Source organism: Chlamydotis macqueenii, chromosome 2, assembly GCF_036417535.1.
Source record: "Chlamydotis macqueenii isolate bChlMac1 chromosome 2, bChlMac1.mat, whole genome shotgun sequence".
NCBI classification, from domain to species: Eukaryota; Metazoa; Chordata; class Aves; order Otidiformes; family Otididae; genus Chlamydotis; species Chlamydotis macqueenii.
Window position 1 is genome coordinate 98,165,604 of NC_141557.1, and position 20,396 is coordinate 98,185,999.

General features: G+C 41.4%; 1 protein-coding gene across 1 annotated transcript in view; it reads left to right on the plus strand.

The window, feature by feature from the left end:
* The window catches only part of TMEFF1 (transmembrane protein with EGF like and two follistatin like domains 1), a 124,170-nt gene that overhangs the window by 80,146 nt on the left and 23,628 nt on the right, over positions 1-20,396 (plus strand). The window contains exons 4-5 of the mRNA XM_086740484.1: positions 5,858-5,884; positions 17,477-17,573. Of these exons, the coding sequence (XP_086596610.1) occupies positions 5,858-5,884; positions 17,477-17,573 (124 nt within the window). The remainder of the gene's footprint in view (positions 1-5,857; positions 5,885-17,476; positions 17,574-20,396) is intronic.

Below are 20,396 nucleotides of genomic sequence, written 5' to 3' on the forward strand. Positions count from 1 at the left end.
TGGTGGTTTAGTGGAAGGTAAGGGAATGTATGGCTGAAGTTTTCAGGGTTGCATATACAGATCTTAACATTGTCAAAGCCCCTATTTCAATGAAGGGACATTGTTGGTTTTTTGTTTTGTTTTGTTTTGTTTTTCAAAACACTGGGTTTACAGAGGTGTTTCCATGACTAATTACCCCTGGCACAAGCTGTGAAAAGTGAGGTTTTGTGGGTTTCAGCCAACGCTTGTAGCCCTATGTCGCAAAATACAGAGAAACTAGGAAATGAGTGAAATGCAGCTTTAGTGCTCTCTTTGCCTACTATTTAATATACCTTTGAGAAACGATGGATCAAATCAAACTGTATACAATTTTCTCCTGCAGCTAACCTGACCTTTTGTATTCATAAAGAAGCAATCACCCTGCCTGTAACTGAGCAGAGGCAAAGAGGGCTGTGAAGCGAAGTCCTTGCTGGTAGTAATTCCCACCTTCCACAGCTTCTCCTCCTTGCTCTGTGGGATTATGTTATAAACAAGATCAGAGCACTATCTCAGCCTTTTCCTTTTTTTTTTTTCATTTCTTACCCTTATCAGTTCCCTGTTTGCAGTTCATCCCACAATCAAATGCAGAGATGGAACCGTGCAGCAGGTCACGGGGAGATGGCCTACACCAGGACTCCTGCCAAGCTCACAGCATCAGCAGTCTTGCTGCTGACCTGAAACCTTGATCAGTTCATAAAGGGTGACACTACATTGAAATTTATTCATGTTATGCCATTCTCTGCCAGAGGTTACCCTGAACTGGCTTGCTAAACAGTTCTAAGAAACCAGGAAGAGAGGGTGGTGAAGGTGCTTAGAGTATTGAGGAGGAGCGTCACTAAGTCCCTTGATTTCTTCTACATCCTTTTGTTGGTGAATTTATTGTCTTTTATTGGTTTAAATAAAATAAATTAATTTAGTAAATAAGAAATAGACCTTTACAATTCATTTCTAAGAATGCGTGTTCCTGTTAGCCTGCACAGAGAGCCATGATTTTGACAGCTGTCAGCCTTATATTAGATGCATATGAAAATACAACCACACAATGATGTAGTACTTGATATATTGTACTTATAGATTCTCAGTGCATCATATATATTTGGAAGGCACAGTCCGTTGCTTTTTATATTGGGATTTATAAAGCTTAAAAAAAAAAAGCTGTTTACAGAACTAGAAACAAACACTAGAAGTCTGTTAGATTTAAGGAATGATTCTCTGAAGAGTGGCTTTAACTTAGTGTTCTTCAATCTGAAGTAGTCAAACTTTTACCTTGAATTTGAATGCAAAATTTACAGTAATTTTTTTTTTTTTGTGGGAGACTTACTCTGAAGCATAATTAGATGCACACATTGTCCTGAAAAGAGATACAATAAACCCAGTTTAATCCTTTTCAGGGAGTTAAGGAAGGAATTCTAGGCAACTCACTTCTAGATGAAGAAAGTGTGAAAATAACTTATTATGCTCTCGCAAGAAAGCCATAAGAAACCTGAAAACCTGCTATTAAAAATACATTAATTCTGAGAGCTGGCAGGGACCCTTACTCCCAGATCCAGTGCAGTGCAGGAGCCTTCCTGTCCAGCCTGCAAGGAGGGTTTGTAAGAGCAGTGTCACCCTTCTGTCACTAGGAAATGTTTTAGAAGCAAAGAATAAGGCATACCCAGATATACCTCATCCACACATGCCAGGAATTAATATCCTGTACTTTTTTTTTTTTTTCCCTACAACATAATTAAGCAGGCAGTGGCTACCAGGATGATGTGATAGCAAATGCCTTTCCACCTGAAGATGTCAAGGCAAATGGACATTCCCTACACACAAGCTGGCACGGCAGAGGTTAAAAGCCTATCTCCAGCAGCCAGAGGCCTTGCAGCTGCTGGCAATTAGGCTTGTCAGCATTCCTCCCCAAAAGCTCCTGCTGGCATATCAAAATCAAGGGTAATTGCTAGCAGGCAGCCCTGTTTCTGGAGGGTGGGGATCCAAACCCAGCAGAAGGAGGGCTGAGCTGGCGTGCTCCTTCACAAACTGCTTTTGTACAGTGGTGTGAGTCCCGCTCTGCTGCCAAGCAGTGGGAAGTTGGAGCTTTGCTCTGGGCTGGTGACTTGAAATGGGCTGTCCCGATTTCCTGATCTCTTCCAAAGCGTTGGCCGTTGCAACTGCTGTTGGGAGATTTCAGGGTCTGTGCTGCTGCCGCTGGAGCTGATGGAGAATTGCATGATGCTGAGGAAAGAGGGAAAGTTAAAAGCTCTCACTGAGCAATTCGATAGCTCTCTCGTTGCCGTGTCTAGTGCCAACTGAAGATCAGCGCGGTCTTCTTTGGTAACAAGTTCTTGATAATTTTATCCAGTCTTTAGCTACAGACACTCTTGTGTACCCAGAGTTAAACTGCAGAAAGCTTGCCCTGCCCCGCTATAGAGAGGGCTTCTTTGTTAGCTCTGCTAAGGGGAAAATCCATGCAGAATATTGTTAGCTAACAGGGACTTATGGTGTGAGATAGCAGCTGCCCTATCTGTCTTCTAGTTCTGTTTTGTGTGATGAGTAACTGACAATAACTGAATAAAAGGGTCAACATTATCCAGGACTTGCTCAGTGAAGTTTTTGGAGTGCTGATGCAGGAAGACCAATTTCTGCTTAGCCCAAAGAAGTGGCATGTACTGTCTTTGTGCTAAAACCACCCCAGCTGTATCTCAAAAGCTTTAGGGAAAAATCCAGGATTGAGTATAATAACTCTTAGGTGCCAAAGTTCAGATTCTGTAAATCCCTTCTCAGCTGTCAGCTAAGCCTTGCAATATCTAAATTCTGCAAATACATCATTTTTTTGCTTTGTTTCCTGGAGAAAGGTACACAGTTTTACCTCCGAGGTGTCGAGAGGTGTTCTGTTCAGCCTGCTGACCTGTTTCTTACATAGGTCTGAAAAAGGTTTGGCATTTTGGCATTTCTTTGCCTGCCTCTCTGTGAGCAGGATCTGATAGGTTCACTCCGGAGGTGCCCACTGGGTCACTTGCCCCATGTGAATCAAGTGGAAGGGTTTGCTTGCTTAAAATTTGTCAGCAGACCGTTTGTCCTCCTGTTTGTACTTATCAGGTTGGAGCTGTTGCCCTAAACAGGGAAGAAATAGGTTCAGCTTTCATGCTAGTTTGAGTTAACAGCCATCCCTCCTGCATGAGAGAGGCTGCAGGCTCTTTTGGGTTTGGAGGGTGTACCTTACCTTCTGCCTCTGCACCAAAGCAGGCCCATGGTACAGAAATAGCTCCTGGTCAGAGAGAAACAACAAAAAAAAACGATTCTGACTGTAGCCTAGCGCTTACAGCATTCAACTGCTGTGTCTGATCCAAGTGCTTCTTTATGTATTTTATCCAGAAACTCCTTCACGGATAAAAGCAGCTTGCAGCGGAAGCCTGTACATTTGTCTATAAGCATATTTTTATAAGCCCATTTGGAAAAGTGTGGCTTAAGTAAAGAGAGAATTCAGTTACTCACTCTCTAATTACTGACCTGTGGCTCGAGGGGATGCTATTTCTGTCCAGCTTCCTCACTTGTTTGAGCATCTTTCTTGCCAGGTCATGGTGTGTGGGGACCACTTTTGGAAATCCTGAATTGGTTAAGGGCCTGAAAAGAGCAGGGCTGCTTCTCTAAGTAAGCTTGCAAAAAAAAAAAAAAGCTACTTTTTCAACCAGCAGCTGCTTAGGAAAATCTAGCCAAGGCTCAGAAAAAAAAGCAGGAACACCAGCTTAGTTTAGCACAGTTACCCTGGAGACAAGAGTCCTAGCTCCCGGGCTTGGGGGGAGGCACGAGCTCCCAGAGAAAAGGTGAAAATGATGCGAAGTGTTGCAGAGGATGACACTCTTTTTTTTTTTGTGGTTTGTTGAGATCTGAAAGCCCAGAGGGGCAGGAATGGATCTGTCCTGTTACTATGATGTCCTGTCAAGTGGCGACAGAGTTACCTGTGGACTTCACGTGTATCAGCTCTGTGATCTGTAGAGACAGGTGGTCTGAGCATCACCTCTGTCACTTGCATGGTGCTCTCGTTACAGCTCGTACTGCCTGCATGACAGTACCTCCCCTGCCACGTGGTGTACAACACCTCGCCGCACTATACCTGCAGCCCCTCATGCGGGAGCTGAGCGACGTTTGTCACCTCGGGGCTGAGCGCGCAGGGGGAGCAGTCAGAGAGTGAGAGCTGGAAATAAAAACATGGAACAAGTCAAGTTTCTTTGAGACATTTTAGCCTTTGTTTTTTTTTATGAATTTCACGTTGAACTTGCTCGTGTTTGCAAGTCAGCCTCCTCTCCCCCAGAACGGCTTATGACACCAGTACAAATAAGCCCATATACATACCTCATATAAGCACATTATACTCCTTTGACTTTCTTAATGAAGCAATACTGCATCATAAGGTGTATTTCTCAGTGACTCAACAGTGACATTTTATATGGGATTGTCTGCTTTGTCAGAAAAGTGGGTCACTATCAATGGAACAAGAGCCCTTCTGTTTTTGCATGCATTTCTGTAAGGTACTAAGCTCGGTCTGTTAGACACAGAATAGTGATATAGGAGGAAAGAAATGAAAATTTAGGAGGAGGAAAAAAACCTCTCTATTCCTGTTACTCCATGTGACAGGAGATTATTTTTAATGTGTGAAGTGACCCAGTAACGTGGAATTTCACACTTTTGTCCATGCACTAGAGGGAATTATTCTTAGAAATAGAACTGCTTAAAGAAAAATGGAGGGAGGGAACTGAGCAAACGGAGGGTCTGGTTTTTCCTCTGATGTTGACAATGAGCTCATATGTGGAAGTAAGAACCCTGCTCCTCTCTCTGTCTGGTTTCCTTCTTCTTTTAGATTTCTGGAAATAAATTCAGCTGGCTTCTCCATCACGAAAGCAGACATGAAAGGAGAGGTGTGGGATGAGCAGAGTGTGTGCTCTGCTCCTCTCCTCATCTTCCAGAGAAGTTGAGCTAACGGGGATGGGGAGCAATTCACTGACAGTAATTGCTGTCCCATCCTCTCCTCTCCCCCTCCTTTAAGCAAGAAAGGCTGAGGGAGGTTTGTGACTCAGAGGGTGTGTTTAAGGGCTTGTCTTTACTGCCATGCTAGCTGAAGATGCCGAGCGCAGAGCGCTGCCCAGCAGGATGCCCATCCCAGTACAAATTCCCTCGCTGGCTCTGTAATGCTCTGAAGTGGAGTTAGTTGGTGTGAGGTGGTGAGGAAGCTCAAGTCCTGCTGACACTTGCACTGCTAATGCAAAGGGGATGCATCCGTGAGCTGTCACTCATCAGATGCTAATCCAGTCAGTCTAATGTCAATGAAATAACTATGCCATTAGAGAATCCATATGCAAAGTGATTGACTCAGCTGAGAGCAGCTATTTTGTAGTTAGATGACTTAAGACAACTTTACTTTGAAGATCAGTTGTCTTCTGAAGGTACTTCTGCAGTCAGGTGATTTATAGTGCTTCTTTATGTACCATTCCCAGAGCCAGAGGGTAAAACAAATAAATATTCCAAGAATCAGAATATACTCTTCCTCTGTTTTGGCTTTAACAAATTTCCATCTCTAACAGTTGAAAAAAGGCTCAGCAAGCAATTTAGTTTTCAGTACTGAATGATGCTGTTCCTTGAGTAAAAATATCTTGACAGGGAAGAGAGCGAGTAGGGCACAGTAAACATGGACAAACTGTTTTAAAGGATGACAGACTTTTTGTGAGATGTTTGTTTTTACTCGTGGCTCATGAAATGTAACACCTGTGTAATGTTTTACAGTGACAAGTTCCCAAACAGCTGCCCTTGGAGCAATATTTTAATTTGCTTTGTTTTTTTTTCTCCCCCTCTGTTTCTTTTTCAGATAATGGTTCTGGGTCAGGAGAAGGAGGTGAGTACCAAATCCCAGTTACACTTGCGTTTGATCTTTCTTTTTTACATATCTGTGTCAGTTTTATGTACATGGTTGCTGTATACCACATGAATTAAGGGAAAATTTTGACAACATAAAAATAAGCTTTAACATTGCAGTGTTACCTGACCATCTCAGAACAGTATCTGTATACAAATAGGTTCTAGTATGACATTTGACCAATGTTGTTATTTCAGATTTGACCTATATAATTTTTCATTTGTTGCCAGCAATATGGTATAATATTTAGATCCATCTTTCACCTGTGTTTCATTCCTGGAAATGTCCATTCACAATACATTTCTTACCTTTTTCTTCCTTGCATTAATTTCCTTAGTGACTACAATGTCTAGTTATTACTTTATCCTTGGTCAAACATGTTGCCTAAAACATATAATGATGACAGTATGATACCTGTTTTTACCAAATATTTTACTTGTTTCTGTTCAAGGCTGTGTATTCAAAGAGGGGACGTAGCACAGCTGGTACACAGCTGGTTCACAGCTGGTTCCTGTCTTTGAATACATCTTAACCTTCCAAGGATTAAAAAAAAAAAGCAATTTTATCTTAATTCTATCTTTGATACTACTAGCAAGAATAGATACAGAATGAAAAATGTGAGATAGAGATATATACAGACATGAAAAGGTCATTTTGCTTTTAGGCTTTTCTTGTATTAAGAAGTTGTTGCTGTTCATACTGATGGGACTGAGTTTTGAAATACCGTAAATCTTGTGTAGCTACCTGAAAATGTGCTTTTGTGGAACATGATCCATGGCATCACTAAACACAATGGGTAACTTTCCAAAACTCAGGAGCTAGCTGCCTCTTTTTTCATGCGTCAAGTGAAGGGGAGGCATTTGTCTCCCCTTTAGTAAGATGCTATCAGTAAATTCCTGGGCTACTGCTAGTGCACGGCCATTCCCACCTTTGTTTCCTTTGGGAGCAGTGTCTGAAGGAACAATTTTCTGCTCAAACACTGCCTCTTCTTACCTTCAGTGGTGATTTTTTCCCAAAGCTCTTCTTCTCAAGATTGCATCGCACTCTTCCCCCAGAAACTCCGTTTGCTTCTCCTTCCCCCTTCATTAACCCAGCCTGTTATTCCCCTACAGCTGCTCCCTGCAAGACGAGCATCGCTTGCCTCTGTGCTGCTGTGCACTTCTTATAGGAGACAGATAATGGTAATTTAGTCCATGTCTGACTTTTATTTTTGGAGCAGTTTTAGAAATGTTTGAATGCTGTTGGGATTTTTTTTTTCAGTATTTCCCAATCAGATACAAAAATCCCTGCTAAAGTCCCTTGTAAGTGTTACTGTGTTGGTCTGGAAGAGACTGGCAGCCATCTGACAGGTGTGGGGATTCTGTGGGTAATATTATGAACAGTTTGGAGAAAAGTAGGACAGAACATGCTGTGTCTTGTTGTTTAGGCTCACTAAAGAGGTGAAAGATCCAAGTTCAAATATACTCATTGCTTCATTTGAGGCAGGAGACTGAACCAGGTCCACTGTCTTTTGGTAAGAGAGGTTTAAAGTGGGTTTCCTTTGGTCACTGCTGTTGTTTCTGTTCTCACCTGAAATATTCATTGATCCTGGGACAAAGGGAGCAGGAGGAACGGGAGAGCCTGGAGGTTGGAAGGATGCATGCTGCAGAAAGGCTTTGTTGGCTGGGACTCAGTGTGCCAGTGAATTTTAATTATTTATGCCAAATAGAATGGCATCAGCTGAGGAGATTTGGTGGTCCCTCGACGCTACCTTGTAGCAGTGGTTAGTGCATTGTCTTGGGAGGTGGGATAGGTAGGCTTGGTTTACTTCAGGTGGAGAGGACAGGATTGAATGTGGGTCCCTTGGTCCCAGGTGAGTATCTGCACTGCCTGGGTGTTGAATAAAAAAGGGACAACGTACCTGCTACTTCCTCCAGCAGTTTTGTGGTATTAGCCCTGCTTATGTGACTTTCTTCAAAGTGCCTTTGGGACAACTGAAGCGTTCCCACTTCTGTTCAGTACGAAAACAGTTGGGTTTAGTTTTTAATTTTAGATAGAAAAAAATGTTTTAAACAGCCAGAAACTGAAAATCCTGCTTGGCACTTTTCCTTTTTTTTTGGATACATCTAGGCCAATTTGTGACACATTGAACTGGTACTGTCCCCATCCACCTTCCTCACTAAACTGGATGTTGGGAAATACTTCTGCAAAAGAGTTGGCTAGTCTTCAGCATGTTGAGTAATTTTCTGTGTCTGAAAGCAGTCCTTCAAAGGATGGAATCCACTGTTGATTTGATTATTGAACTCTGCTCTGGTCAAAAACTCTGGAGTAAATTTGTACTCACAGTTTTTTGTATCTGGAGTTGGTTTTGTTCCATTATCCAAGAAACTTTAAAAGTGTTACAAGGAGACATTCAAAGCATCAAAGACATATTACAAGTTAAGGGAGTTTAGAATTAAAACCAAACTTCTAAAAGAATGCTGAACCTATTGAGGATGGAGATGCATTGTTCAGGATCCAGGCAAAGAGAAAGGGCAGGAACCTGGGCAGAGTGTGACCTGCAGGGTAGGGATGCTCCCTGGTGCACACACCACAGTCCTGCCTCCCTGGTTATTCCAGCTATGGGACTGACTGGAGCACAGCACAGCTCATTTCTAGTCCAGCCTTCCCCATTTTCTTCCTGGAGGAAGCCAGGGGTTCACAAATGGGAACCAAGGTGCACAAGCAGCTTCTGTGCCCTGTGAGTTAGGTACAGCTACTGCTTGTAAGTTGAAGGAAGCAGCAATGGAAATGGAAAAATGTAAGGATAAGTGAGAGAGTGCGCCAGCAAGTGAGCACGCATTCTAGCTTCAAAATTTCTGTTTTCTTCCAAGGATTTACATTTTCAGATGTTAATCACAGAATCAGTTTGCTATGTTTCTTAAACACACAATTAGTGTGATGCTTGCGCACACGGAATGGATGAGTGCAGCTGCTTGCCTATGTTCAGGAAGCCTTGCGATTGCTGTGTGGGAGATGTACCATTTGCTGGTAGATTTTTAACTGTGGAGGAAAGTACTGGGAAAGCATCTGAGTTGTGCTCTTCAGTTGCTATAGCTCTGTCTGTGACAGGCTCCACTGCTGAAATTAGCTGCTTGCCTCACGTGCAGCTGAGATTTGTGCTAGTGGTTCACACTGTTCTCTTTCATTTTCCAGACGCAGAACAAACTCATTAATGATTCTGAAACTTGACTTGATGCAGATTTTCCCTCCTACTCCCAAACTGTATGATGTTAAATGCATTCATCTTTAGGTAAAAAAAAAAAAAGAGTAGATTTAGAACCAATTAAAAAACCCACAAATGTCCTCTTCCTCAAAGACTGTTTCAGACAATGTCTTGCCTTAGAAGTTGTAATGCATCACAAAAATGCTAAAGATTGTGGACCTACTTATCCAGATTCTCTCCCAAATCATGTTTACTGTTACAAAGAGACTAGATTTTAGGAAAAGAATTAAGAGTGGGAGAATTTTTTCAGTATGCCTGAATGAGATGAAGTAGTACAATTTTTAAGGGTGACACAATTGTCTAGTTGCCCTCTGACATTCTGGATAAGCGATTTCCATTTTCTGTGCTCTGACGGCACAGTATTAATAAATATTGAGTTGCTCACTTTGCTCATTTCAGAAGTCTGAACCTTCAATTAGCATAATAAAAATTACACTTATGAAACCAAGATGTTGATCACTTCTGGCAATGGGTATCCTGAAGCCACTTCTAAGATGAGTATAGATTGTTAATTCAGCGATTAGAGAAATTTCAACAACCTCATTAGCATTATGTTTCACCCCTGCAGAAAGCAATGTCAGAGTGAGGACTCAGACCAAAAAAAAAGTTGCTTAGTTGAGGTCACAGCTGAAGACAGTGGAATCCTTTAGATTTGCATTTAAGACAGGGGCTTTTCTCTGTATTCTCATATGCATCATTCTGCAATTTCCCTGTTCTGAAGAATGTAGTCGTAAAACTGGCTCTTGATCCACTTTGTTTACATGGTGATTTGTTAGATTTTGAGGCAGAACTGGTGAAAGCCAAGTTACAGGCTCAGATTCGTGTTCATCTCTGCCAGTTGCCAATTGCAACACTATTTAACTTGCTAGATGTGCTCCCACAACTGGTAGATCGGGGCACGAAAAACGATTCTCCATCTGCTGCGTGCACGTAAAGGAGGTAGATTGCTAGCTTGCATGAAACCTTTTCTTTTTTCTAACAAGAGTTTTAAATGTTTATTTCTGGTGGAACCTGCCACATTGTCCCTGTAAAAAGAACTGTGTCAACCCAATGAAGTAGCCTCAGGAGGTTAATTTTGGTGGGTTTATATGAATGTTACTAAGGATAAGCTTTTACAATTTTTTCTTCAAGGTGCTTTCTATGTGCAAATAGGGTTTTTTTTCCTTAAGTTTGCAACTTGATACTAGTCAAGAAGGTCTAAAAAGAAGCAGTCGTTTTAGTGCTCTTGCCCTCTCGCTATACAGAGAGCTGGCACTCAGCACTCGTAGCCTGGTAGAAGCCCTATCATTTAGCTGAAGTAGCCTCCATGTTCAGAAGACCCCAGAGTTGTGTTAAAGCCACTATCCTTGTCAATATTCTAAAAGATCCTAGCACGACATTGCCCAACTAGTAGTGAGACAACTGAAAGGGCAGTCGGAGCCATTGGTCTAAATTCTGCTGAGATTTACAATCATATCCTACATTATTAGAAGACATTTTGGCCCACTGCAGATGGGAACACTAATTCTTAAAGGAAAGCTTTGAAGAAGCTAGTTCCTTTTTTTTTTTTTTTTTTTGTCAAAAGTATTGGTGACGAAGATAATTTGCTTTCATCTAGCAGTAGTCCTTACTCATAAGGCTCTTTTGGGTAGTACTTTCCATCTTGCATCCAGGTATAGTGTGATAACTTTTGAAGGAGAACCGTCTTTCTTCTGAGCTCCCTCATCCCATCTTTTGTAAATGAGCGCTTCTGAGCCATTCTTTCAGTGTCCCTTCAAGTAAAAGCCTTTCTTCCTCTCGCTCCAGATAGTCCTCACTTTATTTGATACTGCCAGCAAACGGCAGCTGTGATGTTGACTTTGTGATATAGTTAGGCCTTTGCAAGAATGTGTTGAAAACCATCAGCATGTGTTATGTACACCATCAAAGAGTTAACAAATGGTAATGACTTGTCAAGCCAGCTTCTCGGAGGCAAATCAGTGTCTAGAAGAGGCAGGTTCATGTTCTAGTAATCAACTGACAAGAGTAAGATTTCTAAGTGTCTTGCTATGCCCATAACATGAATTTTTTATTCCTTTTGTTCAGTGTTTATCTATGTACCTAAGCAAAATGCACTTTTGATATTAAAAAAGATGTAATTGTAGTTAGACAGATGGCACCCAATGATTTCAGGCTTTTAAGCGGAGGAAATAACATGCTTGCAATACATATAGCTAAGTTAATTATTATTAAAATAATTTGTTTTGAATCTCTGATCCCTCTGAAATTTAATAGCTAAAGTATCTTGTGATGAACGTCTAGCAGATTGCATTTAGTAATTAATAAATTGATATACAGTATGTGCTTTTTAGCAGGCTGCCATCTGTTCCTTCCCCTCACTGGGGACAACACTTGCACAGTAATTGTCACACAGTCAGGGTGGTATAAACAGACACAGTTTAGAACCTTGAATATTTTTTATTTTAGTTTGTAATAATGCTACTGATTTGTTTTAATGTACTTTAATATGACTGCAGAATCTTGATGGTGATTAACGCCCTGGATAGGAGGTAACATCATGTCTTTTAGCATATTTCTATAATGGTGTGCGACTTAGAAAGTTTTAAGTGCCAGTTCCATCATGTGGCTTGTCACTGTCACTTTAGCTTCAAATAGCCCTATTTATTTCTGTTGAGATCCTACTCCCTGTAGGTAAAATTAACACCAAACTAAAACTTGCAAGGATTATTGTGTTTTCACCAAAGATTCAGCAAGGCAGAGGCAAAGGGCCTGAATGTTCAGGCCTCCTGTTGGGGAAAGCTTACTGGAAGCAGGGTTTTCAGTGGGGCTGGAGCTTGCTCGGAAGGATGCTGGAGCCAGAAGCACAGAAGGACGAATTCCTCTTGCCTCTTGTGCAGGATGACAGATAGCAAATGAGGGCAGATTCATCCTATGCAGCCTGAATAGTGCCTGCAGAATGATATTAGAATCATAGAATCATAGAATGGTTAGGGTTGGATATTGGGTATGTTCATTAAATTGTGGGACACCTCCCTTGGCATCTGGTGGCTTTCCTGTCCTTTCCGTTTTCCACCATCATCTACTCATACATAATTTCCCTAGTAATTACTCTGAAGTTATTGTGTCTTCCTTTGGAGAAAAATGAGTTCGCTTCATTTGAAGTAAGACAGCAGAGTGAATGGGTGAGTTCTCCAACCAGAGGGTCCTGCAGTGTAGAAGCTGATCCAGCTCTCGCAGTATGCCAGCTTTCCCTGCCATTATCCCTGGTGTCATATGCATAGAAGCAAAACAGAAGTTGTAGTTGTCAGATGTGTAAAATACCTGACACATAACAAGGGTAGAGGTGGTAGGGAATCCTACAGTGCACGTCCTCAAGTCCTTTGCTTAAAAGTGTACATGCTGTCATTTCCATAGACACTGGGCAAACATATAACCTTCACTGGGTTGTGATTAGGGTATCAAACGTCAAACTCTCCTCCTCTGGGCACTTCAGTCATAAATAGACCAGCCATCCTTGTGTTAAACCTGTAACGCCCGTTCTTGCAAAATCAAACTTCAAAGGCTGTTGGCTTTGCTGGAGTGTGCTTACAGTTGTAGTGTGTGGTCCATACCGCACAGGGAAAGTATCTTTCAGCCAGATGTAGATCTCTGGCTACACCAAGCAAGGCTTTACTTCTAAGCCAGCTGGTTAGTTGCATAAGAGAACAGGACCTTCCACATTGGTAAATACTGCTTTTGCGTAAGATCCAGCAGCATGGTCGAGATAATTCAAGACACCGCTTGCCAACAATTTGGCGTGGCTAAGAGTAGTTGTTGCCCTTGTTTTAAAGATATACTTACAGACAAAAGAGCAAGTTTGCAGCTTTGTTTTAAATTACGGGACAATCTCCATTTTAACTGTGTCATTAAAGTTGCCCTAAAAATTAATGGAAGAGATGATAAGTCACTAAACTGTTCAGTGAACTGCAGCCCATAAGCTGTGATGCTCTGACACTAGTATTTTGAAAAGAATTTCCAGTGCTAGCTGTACTGAGGGAATCATAGTCCAATCACAGGGGGTTTCTTCTGTACTTTAGTGGGCAGAAGGGGATTTGCTGTGGCCCTTCCTATTTTTCCAAAATCTTGTTGAGATCAGTTTCTCCCATGGGATAGCACATCAGTAAAAATCGCTATACTCCCAAAATAGATGGGAATGGGTTTTCAGCGAGACTTTCCCAGATAAGGACATATTTTTTCCACCCATACATGGCTACTGACTAGTTGCAGCTCTCCACAAGCTTCCCCTGCTTCACTGTGAACAGTAATAACTGCATGCAAGTATACACATAGAGCGGAGCTCCCTTTCCAGGCCATGCCTTGAGGCAGACCAAACTGAAAACTTCACCTTGACATAGACTGATGCTTTTGCTTCGGACATGATTGAAAGCCCTTAGCAGAAACCCGGCCATATTACTATTGCAGGAACACACAAATGAGTTGCTGAGGGAAGCAATTTACTGCTGGCCGATTCCTCTAGAGCTACTGTCCGTTTGCAGGCTCCTACCCTGCAGCTCCTAAGATATAGCTGGCCATCTTCTGCAGAGGAATAAATGACTCGAGGAGATGTGTTAGGGAGCACTGCAGCTCAGAGAGACAACTGGGAGTCACAGATCCCATCCTTGTGCTTCATTTCTTTTGAAGGACGAAACATTAATGAGGTGCTGCCCTGAGACATGAAAGGAAGCTGAAAAGAGAGGGAAAATGAGCTTTCACTCAACATGAAATTAAGATGTCAAAGAACAGAATTAATCAAGATACCAACAAAAGTGAGGAGAAGAAATTCTGTACTCATCTATATATCAACATTAGAAGCCCACATAATAAACAAGAAGAGCTGAATTGCTCATTTAGGAGCGTATTTTGACCTAATTGATATTACTGAAACCTGCTGGGAAGATCTGATTGATTGGAATATTAAAATTAATGGCTATAACCTATTTAGGAACAATCAAATGTGAGGGAGAAAGGAGAAGGGAGGGACAATCTGTCAAGGGATGCATTGCCTATTTGGAGACAATTGCACCAGAGAAACTTGGGCTCTCAAATATTAATGGATTAACTTACTTTAACAGCACACAAGTGGGATACTGAAAATGTCTGCTACCAATTCAGGCTGAAAAACAGTATTTATCTATTCTGTATTGGGGGAAAAGCTGCATTTCCTTTAATGACTTCAGTCTAAATTGTATGCCATGTCTCATGCTGCTAGTCCTAAAACATCATGCAGCTAGTAATGAAAGAAGCTTCTAAAAATTGCAGATGACTGTCGCCTAACTTGGAAATGTTGCATCAATACACGTTTGTCTGTATTACACCTCATCCTGACAGGTGTGAATTCTTACTACCTGAGGTGCAGATGTTCTTGATGTGCACATATTTATTATATGTAAATCAAATAAAGCACAGATAAATAATTCTATATACATGAGGTCCAGCAAGTTCTGATCAAGAAAAAAAGGCTGCACTTTTTCTAAAGCAAACCTGATTTTAAAAGGTAGAGAAAGCAATTTTAGAGTGGGAGGAAAGGAGAGAGAGAGAGAGAAGTTTATGCTGAATAGCATATAGAAACAACGAACAAGCAGTTGTGGACCACTGTCTGTGAAAAGGAAAAGGTGCCGGGGCACTCACGGGGAGCAGAACGAAAGCCGGTGAGGAAGGGTGTGCAACGTGCACCTCTGTGGGTCTGTGTGTTGCTGCTTTAGCTCCATTACAAAATTGAAATGCTAATAGTGCAGTGAAAGTGTTCTGTAAAGCATTCTGGTTGTATTTGTAGTCGAGTCAGATAGCATATGTAGGATGTGATGAAATATCTTCCATGCTAGCAGTACTGCAGAAGGATATTAAGCAGCAAATGTTGAAGACAGGTGTTTTGTAACCAGCAGGTCACGCCAGTTTGCACCTGAAAGCTTTAAAAATGGGTGGTAAAGAAGTCTCTGGGCTGACAATGACTTTTTGGGGCTCTTTTTCTTCAGTAGGACAATGAGAAATAATGTACAGATATTTTGAGAAAAGACAAATGTGGTGATTGGGCAGGCTACAGTCTCTCATTCTGGCATCCATCAGAAGCAAAGCAGTGGATAGAAGGTGGAAGAATCAGAGTACGGAATTAAGGGAGGGGAAAATATTAAATGCCAGTCATGATGGGTTCATGGAAAACCTTTATTGAGAAATTTCCCTTTTTTTTAACTTACTTTTCCAAGAAAGAAGTTTGTACGACAGAACATTTAATGTAAGCCTCAAAACTGTAACCTTCCTCAATGAAAGGCGATCTCCCATACAAGTCTAAGTAACTAGGGGGCACAACATCCCCACAGTGCACATCTAATGTGCAAAAATATTACCAATCAATGGATCGTTACATCTTAAGGAATCATTACAAAATGAGTGTGTGTCTAGGGACTGTTCTTGGCCTCATGACCCCTTCCACTGGTGACCTGGGAGGAAATCAGTCAGTACTGATCAGGCCTGGATGACAGAGGACAGCTCACTAAGCTAACAGGATGCACAAGCAGGTGGGATTTTAATTCCTGAGGACAGAATTATATGTAGTGAGTCTGGGGTCTAGGCGATTTTTTCCTGGATGTCGGCCTCTCTCCTACAGACTGATGACCCTGAAAAGGACTCGTTGGGCAATAAGATGGATAATAAAGTGAATGTGAATAATAATGGTCAGTGCAGAAAAATGGCCCAAAATTAATATAATTGTTGGATGTTTTAATTGAAGAATATCATAGATGGTATTTGTCTTTGATGACAACTCTTCCGGAGCAGTGTGTCCAGCTCTTGTACTGGTAACTCCAGAGGGTGTTAGCATACAGACGGTGCTAATGTGCTGGGGAAGGGCATCAAAGGTCGTAAGAACAGCAAGAGAAGTGGAAATACCATGAATGAAAGCCATGAGCAGTGCCATTTGTTTAACTTACTCAAACTGTAGGGGGTCATTTATTAGCATGGAAAAGTGAAATCTGACACTAAAGGACACTTTAGGATGCCAAACACAGGCACAGGAATGTGGTATCTAGAAAGAAGGAAAAAATCAAATAAGATATACATTTTTAAAGATAAAAGCAAATGACCTCTACTGCAACTTAATAAGAATGGTGATAGAATTTCTACAGTGGGAATTTTGTAATAAAGTTTGATATGTATTAATCTTTGAAAAATGCACAGCATGCTTTAGGTAGAAGTTAATTTGAGGGGCTCACTTGCCTTATTCTCCATGTAAGCCCAGCCCCACAGGTAGGAGGAAGAGATTCCCTTCAGCCAAGATCCAGGAAAATTAGGAAGGACTCTTGTGGATTTTTTTTTTCCCATTTACATTTAAAGAATGTAAATGCAACTTTTTAATTGGTGGTGTTTGATTAGCTGTTGCTATGCTATGAGAAAGACAATCACTTTGATCTCTGTCCATCCAACAGCTTTGTGTAGTCAGCCTTACACCCCCATGATGCTGCTATACGTTAAATGGTTCTTGACTCTCCCTGCAGATATCTGTGGTTGTCTTCCTGCTGTTCAAAAGTCTCTCTCTCCTTTATGGCTTTGTTAAAATAAAAACTAGGAGTGACTAATGGTAATGAAACAATAAAGGTGTAGTTATATTTCTCTTTTACTTGGTGAAGAGTTTTGATGTCCATATCAACAGTAAGATCAGTGCAGATGTTTTTAGGATCAGAATGTTTGAGATATCAATTTTACTTTTTAGGGGACATAGCATTTCTACCAGTTTCTTGTTAGGATGGCTTTTCTTTTAGTCTTATACAATTCTTTAGAGTAATCTGGAAAATATACCATGGCATATATGAAATAGGAGCACAGCCTAATCCCATCATCAGAAAGAGAAAGGGGAAAAAATGCAAGCAGCAACCTTGCATAAGGATATTTGTAATTAAAGGCTGTCAAAGAAAATAGCATTCAAATCTCCACTACCTAATATTCAAGGACATTAAAAGGTACAGGGTTCACACATTATTCGTGCCAATTAAGATTAAATGTGACTGGCACACATATCAATGCTGGTTATGTGTCTGGTGCGGCAAGAATAAATACAAATCACTGAAATAAGAATAGGAAGGGTCAATCAATGGAGCATGAGTGTTTTCAGGGATGCTTTTCTTGTCACCAGAACAGTCCTATCAACCACCAATTGCTTGATTTTGAAAAAGGCAAAACTTTAAAGGTTAATAGCTTCAGTATATGGTAACTTCATGTTGTCAATATACCTGAAGGCAAATGGATTTACATAAGCAAAATCAGAGCTTAACAAGAAAGTCATGCTTTCTTTTAACAATAGCTTATTTTTTTTTTTTTAGAGTATGAAGGATCTGGGACAGAAGTTCAGAGAAAACACTCAAAATGCGGAGTTTGCAAATATAGGGCTGAGTGTGATGAAGATGCAGAAAATGTTGGGTAAGTAATAAGTTTTCCTTAACAATATCAGTGAACAAAAAGGGAGAAAAATAACTTAAAAAGGAAAAAGTACATGATCACCTGCTTGGCTATGTTCGTTCCCACTAATTTAATGCTGTTCAATAATAGTGTGTCTGGTATGTGTCTGTAAGCAACAAACTATCTGCAGTTGCAGAGTAAAGGGAGAAAACAACAAAGAGGTATATTGGAGAATCTTTATCAAATATTTTTCAAACAAAGGACCTTGATTTGTTTAAACTTGGCAACAAAACACTCCAAAACCAAACAGGAATTCAAAATAAGTGCTGGTAATTAATCTCTGAGATTTTTTTTTCTCTGTATTCTGCTTGTTCATAAAGTTTTTATTATAGGCAGTTGTTTCCGTCAGTGCAAAGCTTGGTTCTAAACAGGAAGTTGAACTGGGGACCTGAGCCAGCCACTTCTTCCAAACTCACTGTGCCCCTTGACCTCCCACATGCACCCAGGGGAAAACAGATGAAAAATACCAGTGGCTTGTCAGAGCTCAAAATGACGGATCAAGAGGATTTTAAAGACAATCTGTAATGCAGAAGCAGACACACCAAATTTCTCTAATCAAGATTTTTGGTGGGTAGAGTACGCCCTGGCTGTCCAGACTCTTTGTAGGTGGCTGTCAGAAGGGGCAGAGACATAATGGAGGAAGGGGTTCTTTTAGGCAGCCCTGTAAGGCATTCAGGTTTGTTGGGAGGTAAAAGAAGTCCCGTATAATTGGTGGGGCTTTGTTTTCCCACAGCTGTTGTCCTGGCAGTGGCTGGCAGTATGGAAGGAGCTTAACTTGGGTGTGCGCTGATGATGGGTACTGGAGTCGCAGCTGCAGAAGCAGCACGTGAAGGTGTTCAAGAGACACGCAAGTGCTACATTTTTGTGTACAAGGAGGGAATTACATCTGCGGATGACAGTGCCTGAAAATCGCTAATTATATCATCATAGAATGGTTTGGGTTGGAAAGGACCTTTAAAGGTCATCTAGTCCAATCCTCCTGCAAGGAGCAAGGAGCAGGGACACCTTCAACTAGGTCAGGTTGCTCAGAGCCCCATCCCACCTGGGGTTGAGTGTTTTCAGAGATGGGGCATCCACCACCTCTCTGGGCAACCTGTGCCAGTGTTCCACCACCCCCATTGTAAAAATGCCTTCCTTATATCTAGTCTGAATCTACCTCCTTCTATTTTAAAACCATTACCCCTCATCCTACCACAAAAGGCTCTGTTGAAGAGTTTCTCCCCATCTTTCTTATAAGCCCCTTTTAGGTACTGAAAGGATACAGTAATGTCTTCCCAGAGCCTCCTCTTCTCCAGGCTGAACAGCCCCAACTCTCTCAGCCTGTCCTCATAGGAGAGGTGCTCCAGCCCTCTTCATGGCCCTCCTCTGGACTCACTCCAAAGGTCCACATCCTTCTTATGTTGGGGGCTCCAGAGCTGGACGCAGTACTCCAGGTGGGGTCTTGTGAGAGCAGAGTAAAGGGGGAGAATCACCTCCCTTGACCTGCTGGCCACACTTCTTTTGATGCAGCCCGGGATGCGTTTGGCCTTCTGGGCTGCAAGGGTGCATTGCCTACTCATGTTGAGCCTCTCGTCCACCAGTACCCCCAAGTCCTTCTCCTCGAGGCTGCTTGCAATCCCTTCATCCCCTAGTTTATATTGATACTGGGGGTTGCCCTGACCCAAGTGCAGCACCTTGCACTTGGCTTTTTTGAACTTCATGAAGTTCACATGGGCCCACCTCTCCAGTCTGTCAAGGTTCCTCTGGATGGCATCCCTTCCCTCCAGCGTGTCGACTGCACCACACAGCTTGGTGTTGTTTGAGTGCTGAGGCTGCACTCAATCCCACTGTCCACGTCACCGACAAAGATGTTGAGCAGGCCGAGTCCAGGAAAAGCATCAGTATCCTGTCTTCCAGCTGGAATCCATTTCATATTGAAATATGTTTTAATTGCACAAGTATTTATTACGGGATATCGGTATGAAGACATTGCAGGCAGCTTAGCACTAATATTCAAGATGTGTATTCAAGATTAAATCATACCGTACAAGGGAAACCAAAATGGTAACAGTACATGTGAAAACTAGCATGATACTTTACATTTCATAAAATGTCATACTGCTGAAGTAGCTGCTTTTTTATAATACTAATAATTTTCTGCAATATTGCCTTGGTCTGTTTCATTTATGACTGGCAAGATGGGTATAGATTTGTTTGTTATATACACTGAGATGTGCTCTTGGCTTTGGAAAATAAATCCTGAAGCATTCCACTTCAGTAAAAGCTTGCCTATTAATTCTGTACTTGTAGAGCTGGCATTTCTGCAGCTATGTAGTATCTATAAGAGAGTTAGGATAAACTTGAGGGGAGTGGAAGATTTACTGCTTACATCTCACTCACATAAAATGAAGCCACGCTGCCTTGTCTTGACAACAGGAGGAGAGCGCTCTTTTACCTCTAAGATTTCTTTAATTAGTCTTCCTTTAAATACTGTGTGGAAAATAATATGTTTATGTAGAAAATAGTCATAAGTTAGAAAATATTCCCATGAGGATTGGTCACAACCTATCAGATTTCTCATTTATTCAATTTTGTCAGTTTTCCAACCTAAATAACTTTAACTTCAGTTTTTACCCAGTACCTTTGCTCATTAAAATAGGCTTTCGTTTTTTAGTCACTGTCTGTTTAGACTTAAATTAAATTGGGCTCTGTTAACATGGGTTCACAAGGTTAATTTTAACAAGTCATGTAGAAAAATCACAGACTTGCTTAAGTAGAAGTTAGGAGTTAGTTTCTTTTTTTTTT